The sequence below is a fragment of the Zosterops lateralis genome (genome assembly GCF_965231275.1).
Source record: "Zosterops lateralis genome assembly, chromosome: 22".
Taxonomy (NCBI): Eukaryota; Metazoa; Chordata; class Aves; order Passeriformes; family Zosteropidae; genus Zosterops; species Zosterops lateralis.
Window position 1 is genome coordinate 760494 of NC_139782.1, and position 16956 is coordinate 777449.

Genomic DNA, 16956 nt, shown 5'->3' on the forward strand with positions numbered 1-16956 from the left:
CCAGAAATCGCCCAGTGTATTAAAATAAAATGAAGCAAAAGGTTCTGCTTGTATTCTTGTCCAAATTTTCCCCTCCTCATTTGCTATATTGTACTTCTGCAGCATTAAAATACCCCACAAAGCTCTGGAATGAATGCTGTGTGGAGGCAAAAGAAGGATCTGTGTCTCTGGGCTACTCTTCCAGGATGCTGGAATATGCACATCTCTACTCATGCAGATTTTATATTTCACTTATCTCCAGCAGAGCTGTAAGGACCAGAGCTGGGGCTGTTTCCAGCTGAAAGCAGCAGCTTTGGGAACATTAATTACTGAACAAGATGCAAATGAAGCACAATTAAAGCTGCATCAGCCTTGGGACACTGGCAGGAGCTCTGGGGAGAAGGCTGCAATCCAAGGTCACCACTTCAGCACTGGGAGCATCTAAAGGGAGCAAAGGAGCTGCTCCGTCATGGGCCTTCAGCTTTGTTTCAGTTTGGGCTGGAAGGGACCTTAAAGCTCATCAAGCTCCAACCCCTGCCAAGGGTGGGGACACCTTCCACTATACCAGGTCACTCCAAGCCCATCCAGTCTGGCCTTGGACACTGCCATGATGGAAATTCACAGCCTCTCTGGGTTTTCTACCCTGTGAGAGGCTGAGGGGTTCAATTCTGCACAGCTACATGCCTGTTTTTGAGCAAAGCCAATGACCCCATGGCTGTTTGGATTTCTCTGGGATTTCACAGAAGTCAGATTTCAGAGCTTGAGGGGTAAACAAGAGGCAAAGGTAAAAGAGAGCTAGGTTCCAAATCCCACAATTAAAGAAATGCACTGCCATCACTTGTACCTTTGATCAGTCGATACCACTGTTTGCAGACAAGGGCAGCAGTTTTGTGCTCCTGGTAGGGAGAGAGGAAGGACAGGATGTATTCCAAAACCTCTTCTGGCAGCTCCAGCATTGATCTGGAGCTGGGCCTGGGCTCCTCCACCTCCAGTTCGGTGTGGGGCTCATCCTCCTGCTCCATTGTCCCTTCCGCAACGGCGTCCTCTGGATCCACGGCCATGAACCCATCATCGTCACTGTCTGAGGAGCTGGCCATGGCATCCCACGTCACAGCTGGGAAAAGGGACAATAGGGAGGTCACAGGGAGGATCAGGAGTACCAGAAACACACTGAGACGTGTGTGTCACACCAGAGGGCTCTCTGGCACAGCAATCACTGAGTGCAGGTCGTGGGTTTTGCAGTTTTACAGCAGCTGAGGGTGGTTTAGGAACAGCTTTTCCCAGGTCACTCCATCTCTCCTCACACTGCTTCTGCCTCCAGTGGGAAGCAGATAGACAAAGCCAAAGCCCTGGGGCTGCTGCTCCCTCGCTGGGCACAAGGAGACATCTGCCACCCTGCCCTGCACCATGGGGCTCAGCTGGGATGGAGAAAGGATCCCTGTGGAATCTCACCCAAGGTGAGACAGGATCACAGCGACATTTACAGTCCTTCCACCCTGTGGAACCTGTTCTGCCAGCGAGGCTGTTTTACCCCAAACAACTCCCTGTGGGGGAAAAATTCCCGGCCTTGTTTTTACACTCCTTTCCCTTTTATTTGTGAAATACCTGCACACAGCCCAGGCTGGCAGTAGGTGAGGAAAGCAAATCTCCCTGGGATTTACTGCTGATGGAAGGCTGAGATATCAGAGGTTGTATCTCCAGCTATTCCCAACATCTCAAGTGTAAGGTGACACTTCAATGACAGAAATGTATAATGAAATAAATCCACCTTAATGAGTGGTTGTGTCTAATGTAGGCAGCTGGCACTGTGTGAGGTTAAATCCATGCCTGTCACTGCAAGACAAAACCCTGGACTCCATTTCCCGGGAAGCAACCAGCCTGTCTTGAGGAGAGCAGCAGCACTTTTCCAAGGTGGTTGAGTAGAGACCAAGGGAGGCAGATGCCTCCCATGTACTCCTGGATCAATAGCCCACACCACAGTAACAGCTCCTGGGGACGACACGTAGCTTTCTTTTCCAGAAATTCCCTTTTTATCCTTTCCTAGCATGAGGAAAGGACCCAAACCAGGTTGAGCTCAGCCTGAGTTCCTCCCAAGTCCACAAGGCAGAGGCTGCTCAGACATCCCCCAGTCCTGAACTGACCAGGATTACTGGTGGCAGATCCACACAGTCTATGGGATAAATCCAATCTGTAGCAAGCCAGGAAGCAAACCAGCTCCTCAAGAGGGAAGAAAAGACACAGCTTTCCCCTAACACCCTCCAATATAAGAATATTATTATTTTTTCCAAACCCTAACTATCCAGAAAACAACGCTGGAAGGAATTTAAGCTATTGATGTCATATGTTAATGGGGGTTACTTAGCAAGATAAATATCCTGATATAGAAACATCCTGATACAGAAATACTCTAATAAACATATCCCATTAAACAAAATCAGCTTGGGCCATCGACCTGATTTAAAAATGTGGTTTATTTATCAGGAATAACCTGAGCTGTTGTTACTAATCCAAGGTTTTCCCATGCTGTGGGAATGGCAGGCAGTGGAGACATGGGGAGGGAAAACTTTCCATGGCAACCAATTCACACCCAGGAAAATGACAGGCAACAGCATCAACCCCACTACTGTCAGGTTCCCTGATGAAGCAGCTTCGGAAAATCCACAGGGCTGTCAATCTTTGGGAGGAACCACGGCAGAACCCAACACAGAGCTCGCACCCCAGCAGATACTCCGCACGTTTCCTGTGTCAGAAATCCCTGCCGGAGTCAATGTTGTGACAGGGGAGGCTGGAACCCAAATGCTGTGACAGGCACTGCTGCTGCTGCCAGGAACCTGCCTTACACAGCAGAACAGGCACAAATTCCCAGGGACTCAGGATGGAAAGTGGGGGGTAAAAAAGTAAAAGTGGAGCTGTGCTAAAAAATAATGAAAGAATGGAGGGTTGGGTCTTTTCCAAGCAAAGGCATCCATGGCTGGGAAAGTGCCTGTGCCAGTTTCCATCCTGACACAGCATGGAGCCAGTACTGCTGGTGCTCCTGCTTGGGATGGGGCTGGCCTCCAGTCTGGGATGGGATACAGCTCTGGATACAGAAGGGCAGGAGGGTCTGTCCTTCCCTCCTAGGCTGGGAACATGGATCAGCTCCCCAGGATGCAGAGGTTTCACACCCTCAAGCTGTGGCAGAACTCTGAGCAGGAGGGTTTGCCTCTGGCCCAGAGACACCGGGACCCCTTGGATGGCAATGGGCTGGGGGTTGTCAAGACCTTGTGTTATCACAGTAACTTTTATTTGTGCTCTAAATAATGTCCAAATCCTGCTGGAGGGAGTCATGAGAAGTGCAGGAATGCACACCCACTAGAAAGAGGTATTTTCAAGCTAGTAAATCCCAGTTTGGAACCTCTGGGGCAGGCTTGAGAATAACCCAACAGGGCCGGCTGATCCCAGACACAAAACAACAAAAATCATCTTAAAGCCAATTTTAAAACAGTGGGAGGAGCCTCAAATAGCATATCTGAGGATGGAGAAGCTCCACTGAGTTTTGTCTGCTCTTCCCAAGCCACTTGATAATATTATAAATATTCCAAAGTATCTCCTTTGGTAAGTCTTTGTTTCCTAAATGTTTGAGCATAAGGAATAACCATCCTCAAAGTTTTCACACCCACGCTGTGTTCTTTTTTGGAAGGAAAACAAGGCCAGACATAAGCTCAGCTCCCAAAAGGCAGCTCACTGTCAAAATAACCCTCCAAGCTTGACCTGCCACGGATGTGGATTTTGTTTGGATCGGCAGGCTGGGAATAACCACCCCTGGAATGCAAAGCAAAGCCCGGTCTGAAAACCCTGCTCCAGTACAGAAAAACAAAAAAGAACCCAGGCAGGTGGCAAGAAAGAGCTAAAGCATCCCAGCAGTTCCTGCAGATTCAGCAGATCCATGGGGGGAAATCCCACATCTGGGGTTTTCCTGGTTATTCCAGGACCAGAACTGAGTGTTTCTGCACTTTGGGGTGATGCAAAAGGTGCTTTCTCTCTCATCCTGGCTCTCCAGATGCTCCCTGCTTGCAGTATGCTGGGCTCCACTTTGTACCTGGGCCTCAAATGAATCTCTGGGCACTCAAAAAGCTGCAACTAAGAGATTTAAGCAGTTTTGTCTCATCCTAAAGTAGCTGCAATCCAATTAACTCTGGGACTGGGTTGATCCCTGAAAACACCAACACAACCCCCAAACATTCCATGATATTCTGCACCCCAGAGCCCTCCTGGTCCCAGAGAAATGCCTTTATATTCCAGCATTAGGAAGGTTTTAGGGCGTTCACAAATCAGCCTGAAGCCAGAACAAGGAGGAATTGTGCTGGAAGGGCAGCAGGAGAGCTCTGCCAGTGCTGATGGAATCTGCCTGCCCTTTCCTAAAAGCTGTGTCTCTGCCAGCTGGCAAAACATTTCATAATCCTTTTCCTCCTTTCAGAGCATTTCAATTTTCCCTCCCTCCCCTCCTAAAATTAGTTAAGAACCTGCTATTTATTCTGAAAGTAACTATCTGGAACAAACAGCTGAGAAATATTAAATGCAGGCAAAAATAAGCCCACTGGGTTGAAGCACTGCTCAAAACCTGCTCCTGCAAATCCCCTCTTGACTCAAGGAGGTTTTCCTACCTGCAGGCCCCTCTCCCAGTCCCATGGACCTCAAAGCTCAGGCGTGGGTGGCATTGGTGGTTCCCATCCTGAGCTGCCTCCTCCTCTCCACAACTTCCAGCTGCTCTAGGTTTTTGACCTGCCTTTTTCCCCTTCCCTCTTTTTATGCATTTTATGGAAAAAAGCCTCCAAGGCAAAGCTGTTGAATGGCAATGAGAGGCTGAGCAGCGATCCTGAGTCAGAGCACACTTCACACACAGGGAATGCTTATTTTCACAGGCCAAGAAATGCTCCCTCCAAATGCCAGCGGAGGAGCCACATTATTCCCAGCAGGAACAAAACATTCCAGGTGTGTGAAAGGACCCAGCCAAGGGCTTGGGCTGCCCAGGAGAGAGGGATTTAATTGCACGTGGGCAATCAGGAGCCCTGGTGGTAATTTAGGGGTGGAAGGCAGCAGCTGTCTCCAACCTGCTCCAGATTCTTCCTCATACTTTGGAATCACTTCTTTCATGTGCCAGCGTCTCCAGGGGGGCACTTTGGGGACAGTCACACTTCTGGCTGATTCTCTGCCCCAGTTCAAATAAAAATCCTCTTCCATCAGACAGAAACAGTTCATTTTTCCTTAAAAAAAAAGTCCTATCTCTAAGGGAAGGATTCTTTCTACATTTTTAATATTTTTGTGTTTGTCTCCCCAGCTGTGCCATCAAGGACTTCACCTGCACCTTTCCCTGCTCCTGGTTTTGCCCTAAAAGAAGCCCTGAGACCTTTTCTGGGGTGAAAAGAGGAAAACACAGCACTATTTCCAAGGAGAAGCATGGTATTTTATAAAAGCAGCAGCACAGAGAGTGAAAGGTCCGTGGGAACCATGGGATTCAGGACTGGGATAAACACCATTAAATAAAACAATGTTCCCAGTCCTCCCAAACCTGCAGCAGCTGGAACTGATCCTTTTGGAAATCGACTGCTGCACAAACTCAACAAAGGGGGCGGGGGAAAAAAAAAAAAAAAAAAAAAAGGCAGATTTTACTCCAAAAAAAGAAGATAAAGCTTCTGGTAAGGTGTGGGATGAACAATATCCTGTCTGTGCAGAGTGTGACCTCAGGAATACTGGCACCACGGATGCTCTTTATCCGTGCAAAACAGGCAATTCCAAGAGTTCTTCAAAGAACAGCTTTCCCCGTTTTTTGGGGTTTTTTTTTCTTTCATTCAAGTCACCCAGACAAAGAAAGGATTCCTAAATTCGAACTGCAAGGTTGAATATTCCATTTCTCTGTCAGCAGAACCTCCCTGTGATGGTTTTGCCTGTTATAACAGTGGGTTTATGGACTTGCGGAAAATAATCCAAATTACATCATTTTTACTGCTGCCCATTGTCCTGGAACAGCATCACTGCAGCTGAATTTTGGTTGATATTTCTTTAATAAAAAGACACCAAGATCCCAGGAATTCCTCCCAGCCCAGTGATGAGCTGACCCTCTGCCATTCCAGATTCCTGCTTGTTTTTCTCCAGGGTTTCAGTTAAAAAATAAGCAGCAATGTGACATTACACAGCAGGATTTATTGCACAAACAGCACAGCAACCTACAAATAAATCCTGCTGAATCTGTTTTCCCACAAAATTAATGCACTGAAAACCAGAATGAAAATGTAGGGGGTTATCCTGGATTTATTGGTGGAATACAAATCAGGAAGCTGGTGTTTGAGGGACTTTTTGGCGTGCGGTTCACAGGAAAAGGGGAAGCAGCAGTGTTTAATGACACCACACTTGAGGAATATGTAGGGAAATAATCATTATTATTGTTGTTATTATTATTACAAAACGTCATAAATGGCTCCAAAGCTTAATAAAATTTTAATAAATATGAATAAAAAGGCAGGAAATTTATAATGGAACCATGACAAAACCACTTCAACTGACCCAAAATCCAGCCTGCCTTTGCGCACATGAAAAGCAAGTCTGAAAACAAAATTCGTGTGAGTTCTGTATTTCCCCTTCCATACCAAAAAAGACAATCCTTAAATATACCTGAAGAATGGCATGAAAAAAGTGAAAATCTCTACCATCCACAAACCCCTCCACTTATTATGGATGCATTTGGGATTTGGAGAATTTCCACATTTTTGGACAATATTATTACCCTTAAAAGAGTGGGATTTGTTTAAAACCTGCCAAAATCTGCCTTGCCAAGCCCTGGCGGCACAAGAGGAGCTGCTCGGGTGCAATAATCGCTTGGTCCCTCTTCCCGTGCTCCCGAAATCCCCCAAATTTTGTAGGAAATGCGGAGGATTTTGGGCTCACACACTCCCTCTGCCGGCCCCCGCCAAGCCCTGAATTCCAATTATCCTCACCTCAGCTCTTCCCAGCAAACGAATCCTGTTCCATTTGCAAACTGAACTCTCTGTGAGCCCCAAAAGCCGGAATAACCCTATACCAAGCAGATAAAAGGCTTCGAGGCTGGAAAATTGAGGTTTTTCCAAGGAAAAGGGCAGCTTCTCCTCCTGGTGTAACATCCACTGTAGGAGGACTAACTTTATAGGATAAAAACATTTATCCAAACCTGCTTTGGATGATTTATTGGCAAGAATTCCTGATCAGGAATGCAGAGGAAACACACACTGGGAGATCCTGGGAATTGCTGTCACCCCTCCCTTCATTAGGAGAGCACAGGAGCTCCTGGACAAGCTCTTGGAAAGCTGTGCATAATTGTTTGGAGGACAGCCTGCGAGAATGTCACAGCATTCCCTGAGCTCTACAACACCTGAAACCTCCCAAAGTCACCAAAATTGGTTCATCCACACAAATGAACGGAATTGATAACAGAACCATGAGGAAAACACAGCCACTGACCTAAATCCAGCCCACTTCTGCTCTGAAAAATCAGCCTGAAAACACAACTCCTGCAAGTTCTGGATTTCCATCCAGTCCAATGTCCAGTTCCAACTGCCTGGGCAGAATAATCAAATGAAAAACGTGGAAATATCTTAGGAAAAGGTTTGTTAACAAAACATTCAAACACACTGGATGCCTTAATTCCCGATTTTCTGATGGGCTGCATTAGAGGCTTGTGGGATTATTTGGTTGAAGTCTGTTCTCTGCACAGCAGAACCAGGGAAGCCAAGGGCGTCTCCCAGCACCATTCCCAGGGGTGCTGGCCCCGGCAGAAGCTGTGGTCCCCACGTGTCCCACGGGCAGCGCTGCAGGAAAGGCAAGTGCCAGAGCGTCCTTGGCTGGGAGAGCCCTGGAGCTCATCCATGTCCTGCAGCCCCACACAGCTGGGGAGCAGGAAAATGGCATTTCCTACCCTTGCACTGCTCGGGATGGGAGGGTTGGGCCTCTCCCTCCTCTGTCTCCGGGATTTTGAGCTCTCTTGCCTTTGCTGAGGACGCTCCTGGTCCGTTTCCAGTCTTACGGAACTTGGGGAAGTGAGGATTGTGGAATCATGGAATAGGTTGGGTTGGGAAGGACCTTAAAGCTCATCTCATTCCATGGGCAGGGACATCTTCCATTATCCCAGGCTGCTCCAAGCCCCATCCAACCTGGCCTTGGACACTTCCAGAATCCAGGGACAGCCACAGGTCCTCTGGGCAACCTGTCTCAGGGCCTCACCACCCTCACAGGGAAGGATTTATCCCAATATCCCATCTGAACCTACTGGATCCTAGAGCAGGATCTTTGAGACTTTCCTGCTCCGGTTGAATCAGGCAGAGGATCAGGAATCAGTGAGAGGGAAAGCAAAGGGTGTAAACCTTGTTTCCAAAAATCAATCGAGGGCTGGACACACAACTCCCTTCAGAAACCACCAGCACTTCCAGAGGCCGGGAACAACCACCATTCACACCTCACTGCAGTGCTGTCCACAGAACCCAGGCAATCTCAGGTGGGACAACCAGGCAGGATTCTGGTGTCAAACACTGCTGCAGAACTCAGGTTTAATGTTTCACTGTGGAAACGAAGGATGGAGTTTCAGGAAAATGAAGTCAATCACAGCCAGGTCAAGGTCAGGGTTTTCCTGCTATGGGTGCTCATGCCCCAGCCTCTGGTGCTCCACCATGACGTGGTCTTTGGGAGCACTCACACAACCATCACAGAATCATGGAATTGGTAAGGCTGGAAAAACCCTACACGATCACTGAGTCCATTGCTCCCCCAGCACTACCTGTCCCCACTAAACCATGTCCCCAAGTGCCACATCCTGGGACCAACCAGGGTCCATCAGCCTCTTGCCCACCTGGGCATACCTGGCTCATGTCCAGCCCTGGGCAGGGGCAAAGGAGGAGTTGGGGGGAGTAACAATTTTATTTTTTGCAATAAACAAAGTTATTCTTCAGCCCAGATTCCCTAACCACAACCTTCTTCTCCCTACAAAAACACACAAGTCACAAATAGCCCCCAGACCTTGCACCCAAAGCAAAGATGAGCTCAAGGCTCCTGATTTTCAAGCCATAAAAAGAGAAAGATATACTGGAAAAGCCCATTTTATTTCAGCCTGGCTGGCCAAAGTTTGATTTGAATCAATACCCAGGGCTTTCAGATGCACTGCTGACTTGGCAGTGGCACTGATGCGATGCTTTTGTTGGCAAGCAGGACACCAGAATATCCACCACCATCTCCACATGGACATTATCAGGGATGAGCACCACAAACTGCCCTCCCCTCTTGATCTGAACTCCTGTGACACAGGAGTGCGTCAGACAAACCCAAATTGTGATTTTGGAATGCCCACGGGCTGTTTCTCACATCAAACCTATCTGTGTTCCACCCTCATGCCCATCCCTGCCATTCCAGAGGTGAAGCCTTTGATGAAAGCTCCCAACCAGGGATTAACCATCCCAAGCAGCGCCCAGGAGCAGGGCTGGATCACACAGAGGGGATTTAAAGGCAGATCTGTTTGCTAAACACAGCAAAACAATATGGAAGGTATGTTTCCTCTCTCAGGTGAAACAAAAGGAGTTCCAGCACAGACAAGACACTTGATCTGGCCACAGAGATACAATCTGAAACGTCTCAAACATTCCAGCCTTGCACATTCCAGCGGTTAACTGAATTTTGCAGGTAAAGAAACAAAAGCCACCAGAAATTGAGGTTAACAAACCCTCTGCAGCACTGGGATTCAGGGAGCAGAGGTTTCCAGCTCCCTGCCCTGAGCTACTGCCTCTCCAGAGTTCAGAGGGATGTGCAGACAGCTGGAAATAGATACCTGAAGGGAGCTAACGAAACATGGCAAGGGACGTTTTAGCAAAGCTTGGGGTGCCAGGACAAGGAGGAATGGCTTCCCATGGAGAGACATGAGGTTCAGGTGGGATATTGAAAGAAATCCTTCCCTATCAGAGTGGAGAGGCCCTGTCACAGGGTGCCCAGAGAAGCTGTGGCTGCCCCTGGATCCCTGGAAGTGTCCAAGACCAGGTTGGACACAGCTCGGAGCGGCCTGGGATAGTGGAAGGTGTCCCTGGCCATGGCAGGGGGTGGGACTGGGTGGGCTTTAAAGTCCTTCCCAACCCAAACCATTCCATGACTCTTTGCTGCCCTAATCAAAACTTAAAAAGGTGATGAGAAGTGTGGTATTCCTGAAAAGCAAACACAGCGTTAAGCGTGTCCTTGACCCCCACAGAGGTGCTGGAGTGTGTGAAGTCCAAAGGTGCTGAAACTCATGGCTGGGCTTTTTTAGCAGAAAATGTGAATTAGGGAGGGCAGACACCCACCAGCCTCTGCAAATTTCAAACTATGGAGCCCTCACTGTGCTGTGCAAGGGGGATGGAGAGAAGAACCTACAAGGCGAAAGGTCCATGATGAGATGCTGATGTGGGCAAAAGGCAGTGTCAGAGGCTAGGAAAGAGGGAAATATTGGATTCACCACAGGACTGACCTTGAGGCATCCCAATTCTTTGCTCAGAATCCCAGGGAGCCAGTGTGAGCTTGGTGTTTTGCAGCCAGACAGCATCCCTTTGATTACCTGTCAGTGGAGCTGGGAGCTGGTCTCCTGCTAAATGCCTTGCACAGAACTATAGAATGTCCTCAGGTGGAAGGGACCCACAGAGATCAGAGTCCAACTCCTGGCCCTGCACAGACACCCCAACAATCCCACCCTGGGCATCCCCAGCAGTGCTGCCCAAACACTCCTGGAGCTCTGGCAGCCTCGGGGCCATTCCCATTCCCTGGGGAGCCTGGGGAGTGCCCAGCACCCTCTGGGGGACGAACCTTTCCTTGATCTCCAGCCTAAACCCTCCCCTAGCACACCTCCAGCTGCTCCCTCAGTCCTGTCCCTGATCACAGAGAGCAGAAATTGGAGCTGCACCTCCACATTTCTTCCTGAAACCAGCACCTCAGTGAGGGAAAATCCCAACAAGTTCCAAGCAAACAGCAGGCAGTGAACAACAGAGGATTGCCTGAAATATTTGAGGGGGTAAAGAAGACAGGAAGGGACGGATCTGAGGTGCAGGCCAGCCCTGGGGTGGTGGCAGTACATCCCTGTTATTGCAGAACTGGAAGGATTGGTCTGCATGCCCTTGGAGCCCAGGCTTGAAAGGAGGGAAAAACAGGACTAAATCCACAGGGAATCTTGGCACAGAGAGGTGTGAGAGGCTGCGAACAGCACCCACAAACCATCAGGCAAATCCCAACCACAACTGAGCCAGGACACGAAAATACAACCTAGGGATTCCATTTAAAAGATATTTGTGAGTCTGACCCACCCAATGGGCTGGAGGAGGATTTGCTGCAGTTTCCACTTGTCTCAGCAGAATAAATAAGAGCATTTGTTCTTGTTTTGTACAGGATTTTCTTATTCCCCAGCTAATGGGACAGGCAATGCATGGTGAAGCAAAAGCACCAGATACTGGGAAAGAGGAAAGCAAGAGCTGTCTTTCCATCCTTTGTGCCATGCCTCAAGCCTGGTGGTTTAGAGAGGCTTAAATATCATATACTAAGAGAGACAACAAAAAAGCTCAGTCAAACCCATATCACGTTAATCAACAAACAAAAATTCAGGGAAACTGTGTGAAGTTCAAGTTCATCTCTATCATTCAATGACAAAATGAGCTCCCCAAGATGTCCCTTTGTTATCATCCTGTCACCCCAACAATCACCATTAACTGGCACTGTTCTGAGCAGGAAAACAGGCCAAATCCCTGATCATCACATCTTATGGAACCCTGGGATCAAAAAAGCATCCAGGAATCCTGTTCAGAGCAGGCTACAGCATCTCCTGTGTCCCTCCTGAGACATGAGTCTGTGTCTGCAGAAACCCAAAAGTCTGTGAGGTTTTGGGAATTCCCAGCAGCTGTTGGGACTGGGAAAGAAAACACCCAGCCCAATACCAGCTGTGGGAAGAGCAGGACGGATTAAAGGTGGCTGCTCAGAGGAACTGAATGCAGTAATCCCACAATGGGTGAGTGATACTGCTCCAGAGGGAGCTGCACCTGGTTTTCTCCTTCCAGGTGTTTTGGGCAGGTGGCAAAAGGCTCCGGTGTGCATCCAGCACCAGGGAAAAGAAAAGCCAGCGATTCCTATAGCCAGCCCCTTCGCTGGAAACCCAGCACGAGTATAATGGCACCCAAAGGGTTCACGAGTCTCTTCAAAAGCACAAATAAATCACACTGCAGGCTCTCCAGAGTGACAAAAACCCAGCTGGAATGATTAAACTGTGTCCCAGATTCCCTGATGTGAGAAATCTGGGGATGGACAGTTCTTCCCACAGTCTGGACTTCATAGCGAAATTCTGACATTTCTGAGCTGCTTTTTACCCAAAAAACTCCTCAAATCAGAGATGATCTTCTGCCCACCGAAACTAACAGGAGTCAAAATCACGGAATAGTTTGGGTTAGAAAGGACTTTAAAGCTCATCCCATTCCCTGCCATGGACAGGGACACCTTCTAGATTTGCTACAAGCCCCATCCAACCTGGCCTGGAAAGAGAAGCTCCAAATAAATAAAAGCAGCTTTGCCAACTTACCTTAAGCCTACAAAACCCCAAATCATGAAAAAACTTGGACAAGCACAAGACAAAATGAGCCAGTGAAATGCTTCCAAAGGAGTCTGGAACTCAGGGAGAGATGCAGTGCATGGTAATTGCCAACTGCTGGTGCCTGAACTGCATCCACATTTCCCATGGGGGGAAAATGAGGATTCTCAGGCACAGATGTTGAAGTGGGAGCTCAGTAAGCAAAGATAAATATTTAAAGATTGCCATAGAATTGGGGGAGAGAACACAGTCCGGAGCAGCTCCTGAAACAGCAAATTCCTGATGGGAAGAGCCCTGATTCCTGCGGGTTGCTCAACACGAGCCACGATTTTCACGTGGATGTGTCACCCCTGCTCTGCTTTGATGCAGCGACACAGGCAAGTTCAAAAGGAATTCTGACCTGGATTTCCCAGCTCCATCACAAGCTGTGCTGGCTGCTCCTGGCAGCACAGCCTGGATGCTGCTGGGGACAGCCCAGAGAGATGCCGGCAGCACCATTTGGGTCGGGAAATGTGCTCTGGAAGGACAAACACTCCTGGAGCACACCAGCACTTCCCAGAGGTCGCCTTCCAGCTTTTATCTGGATTTGGGCCAAGCCTGAGCCTGCCTCCAGCTCCAACACCTTTCTTAAGCCCTCACAGCCATCTCCAGATGATGCTGCCTTTCCCAAATCAAACCCCAAAGCTTACCCACCTCCAGCCTTAGGAAAATCCTGAATGGATGTTTTCCAACAAAGCCTGCTCTGATGGAACACACAGGGAAAAATCACTTCCCTTGGAGGCGCAGCTCTGTTTACACAGAGAGCGGGAAGCCTTTTCCAGCAGCCCTCACTCACATCCTGTGGAAGTGGCGGGGATGGAAGCGGGCTGTGCCCAAACCTGGGGCCTCTTGGAAGCCCTGGGAACAGAACTCCATGGATCAGCCGCCTGCTGGGAATGCACAACCAGACCATCCCTGTGCTCCCACTCCAAACCTGCTGCTGCTGTCACTCCTGGCAGACGTGCAGATTGCTGTATGCGTTACATTTCCTGGGATTAAGGACGGGATGCGGAGGACATCCCAGCTCTCCCTGGGAGCAAACATCTCTCCAGAAGGTGTGAGATGCAGCAGCTGAAATCCCCAAATCAAAGGTCACACATATTCAGCAGTGGGAATAAACCAACCCCACCTTCATTCCAAGCCCAGGCAGGGCAGGAACACGTGTTCTGCGGATGAGCTTCCTTCAGGGGCTGCTCCTGCAGCCAAATGCAGGGAAAACCAGAGTCCTGAGGAATAAAGGCTGAAGTAAACTCCAATTAAAATTTAAAATCATATACATTGCCTGTAAAAACCCATGACAGAAAATTATAAAACCGTTCGGAGCCTTTCCAAATCCAACAGCTTCACCTGCCACCCTGGAAAAGCAATGCTGCCTGGGTGGAGTCACCTGTCAGGGAAAACTCCAGGGAGTGCAGCAGGAAAAACACACACAAACATCCCTGCCATGCCAAAACAACCACGGGATGTGGCTCTGCCGCTGCCTGAGCATGGAGACACAAAACTCCTGGAGAACAGGATGGAATCCAACACTATGGAACAACATGATGTGCAAGACAGGCACCATCCTGCCCTGGAAAAAAGTGGCCAGGTTGGATTGGGCTTGGAGAGACCTGAGATAGGGGAAGGATCCCTGCTCATGGCAGGGATGGTCTGTAAAGCCCTTCCAACCCAAACCCTTCTGGATTCTACGAAACAGCTGGAATTCTGCTCTCTTCTCTCTCATTTCAGACACCAAGGAAAGCCCAAGCCCAGGGGGACACAACCTAAGAGAAAAAAAATCCCAGTTTTCAGCCTTTCTCTGGCATCATCATAAGGAAAAGGAAGGAGTGATGGTGGAGGGAACACCCAGGGCTGTGGGAATGAGGAAACCTCCCACTCTGGCTCTTGATCTCCAGAAAGGCCAAGCCCTGGCTGCAGGGCTTTGTCACGACATAAAGCACTTTGTCAGGACACTGCAGCATCGTCCCTGAGCTGCGGCTTCCCCGGGAGGCTCTGCTCCTGAAGGACAGGTGGGGAAAGGCCCCTTCCCACCCAGAGTATGGATTTAGGTCAGCAGCTCCTCCACAGCAATTCACTGCAATTCCCGTCCCTTTCAGCCAAGAGGAAGAGTTCCAGCAATCCGAGCTGGCTCCCAGTGATGATTAAGCCATCCGAGCACAAATGACATTCCCGGCGATCCCGGAGTTATCTCCCATCCCAGTTCCGCAGAATAGCATTCCCGACTGCCCTTTTGTTCCTGCTCCGAGCATTCCTTGGAGTTCAAGTCATGAACAACGAGACACCCCGGCCCTGCTCTCTCTCCTCCTGAGAAATGTCTGGCCTCACTGGAAAACCCGACTAGAAAATGCGACTGGAAAAGCCAAAGAGGTTCGGGAGGATGAGATAATGCTCCTACCGAGCCCTGCAGCGGCTGCTCAGCCCAGCCCCGCCGCGACAAGAACACGATCCCAAATAAAGCCGTTCCCAAAGCTCCGAACGGAGATCGGCAGCGGAGACAATGGGGAGCGACACCCCAAAGCCCCCGGGGATGCCGAGCTGGGCACCTCGGCCGCTCCAACACCGCGATTCCAAGACCGAAATCAAGGGATTGACACACACACGGCACGCGGATCGAGGGAAGATGTGGATTCAGACGGAGAACAAGTGGAGACTGAGCCCCACCTTTGTTTTCACTCGTACCCAACGCGAGCTGAGGTTTTGGGGGCGCCCCCAGCACCCCCCAGCCATGTCTGTCCCCCAAAGAACCGTGCTTCCCCCTAAAAACCGTATTTGCCCCCAAAAAGCCATGTTTCCCCCCACAAAAAGCTGTTTCCTCCCCCAAGAGCCATGTTCTCCCTCTAAAAGCCATATTTCTCCCCCAAAAAGCCGTTTCCCCCACCGCCGGCACTGCCGGCCTGTGCTTTGGCACTACCCCATGCCAGCACTAAATTTTGGGGAAACAGGGCTTTTAGGAGAAAAAATGGGCTTTTTATTTTTTTTTTTTTTTGGGGGGGGAGGAGGGGAGAGATATGGTTTTTTGGGAGAAGGATGGAATTTGGGGGCAAATATGGATTTTACGGGGAAACATGGCTATTTTAGGGAAAATATGGCTTTTAGGGAGGAAAACAGATCTTAGGAGAGAAACGCGGTTTTTTGGAGGGAAACACGAGGTTTTCGGGGGAAACGCGGCTTTTAGGGAGAACATATGGCTTTTCTGGGGAAACATGACATTTTTGGGAAATTGTCGTTTGGGGGGGGGGGAAACATGGATTTTAGGGGAGGAAACATGGCATTTTGGGGAAGAAACATTGCTTTCGGGGGGGAAGCCTGGCTTTTTGGGAAAGAAACACGGCTTTCTTAGGGAGCAACACAGCTTCCAGGGCGGCAGGATTTGCTTTCTCCCCGCGCTGAGGGAGCCCGGGGCCGCCTTCCCTTCGCACCCCAGGATTGGGAAGGGGCTTCACCCATCCCAGAAGGGGCTACAACCCCCCGTGGGCTCTGCCCTCCGCAGCGATCCCCCAAAACGCTGTGAGGGGCTGGGACAGGGACTCCTCCCACCCTCCACCCTCAAATGTGGTCCCTTCCACACCAGGCCTGTCCCGCCCTGAGGGTCCCGTCCCGCCGTCCCGCCGTCCCCCCGCCCCGCTCCCCGGGGAAGGGCCCTGCCCGAGGAAAGCTCACCGTGGGGACGCTCTCACCTGCCGCCGGGCCGGGCCGGGCCGGGCCGAGCCGGACCGCGCCCTCAGGGTTGCAGGCGGCGGGGCCGCTGCGTCGCCCCGGTGACGACTCCGACCGGCGCCGCCATCTTCCCTCCCCGCCCTCCCGCCGCTGCCCCTGCTCCGCCTGCCCCAAACTGCGCAGGCGCGGGACCGCCCCTAACATCACGTGATGTGGGCGGGAATAGCATGTATGTTGTGGTTGCGCCATGATGGGAAGGTCAAGTCGTCGCGTCGCGGCGCAGTGTGGGGGCCGCCATGTTGGATGGTCCTACCGCCATGTTGGGAGAGGCGGGATGGCGAGGCCGCCATGTTGGGGAGGTCGGCACTGAGGCGGAGGTGCCAGGGCGAGTCCCGTTCCTTTTCCCTCTTCCTCCCCGTTCCTTCCCGGTTTCTCACACTCATCCACAGCCCCGGAGGCACAGCTGGGGCACGAGGATCTGCTCTGCCCGCAGTGGTGCCCCTCAGCGCCTGCTGCAGCCCGGCCGTGTCCCTGCAGATCCCTCAGAGACCTGGAGCCTCTGAGGGCTTAGCTGGGAGGCGGGATGTCACCCGTTCCTGGAGGGCTGTGATGCCCCTCTTCCCATGGAGGTGAGGAAAGGAGGGAGTGCAGCCCATTCCATGGGGGAACATCCCTGTGTGAGGGTCTGTTTTGGCATCAGA

General features: G+C 50.4%; 1 protein-coding gene across 4 annotated transcripts in view; it reads right to left on the minus strand.

Moving 5' to 3' along the window:
* FBXO42 (F-box protein 42) overlaps window positions 1-16406 on the minus strand; it is a 44359-nt gene extending 27953 nt beyond the window's left edge. For 2 of the 4 annotated variants that reach the window (XM_083876943.1, XM_083876940.1), the window contains exons 1-2: window positions 16259-16406; window positions 824-1093 (exon numbers count right to left, since the gene is read on the minus strand). In XM_083876943.1, the coding sequence (XP_083733069.1) occupies window positions 824-1076 (253 nt within the window). In that variant the 5' untranslated portion in view covers window positions 1077-1093; window positions 16259-16406. The remainder of the gene's footprint in view (window positions 1-823; window positions 1094-16258) is intronic. The other 2 variants (XM_083876942.1, XM_083876941.1) reach the window with 2 other exon arrangements.
* Between the last annotated feature and the right edge of the window lie 550 nt (window positions 16407-16956).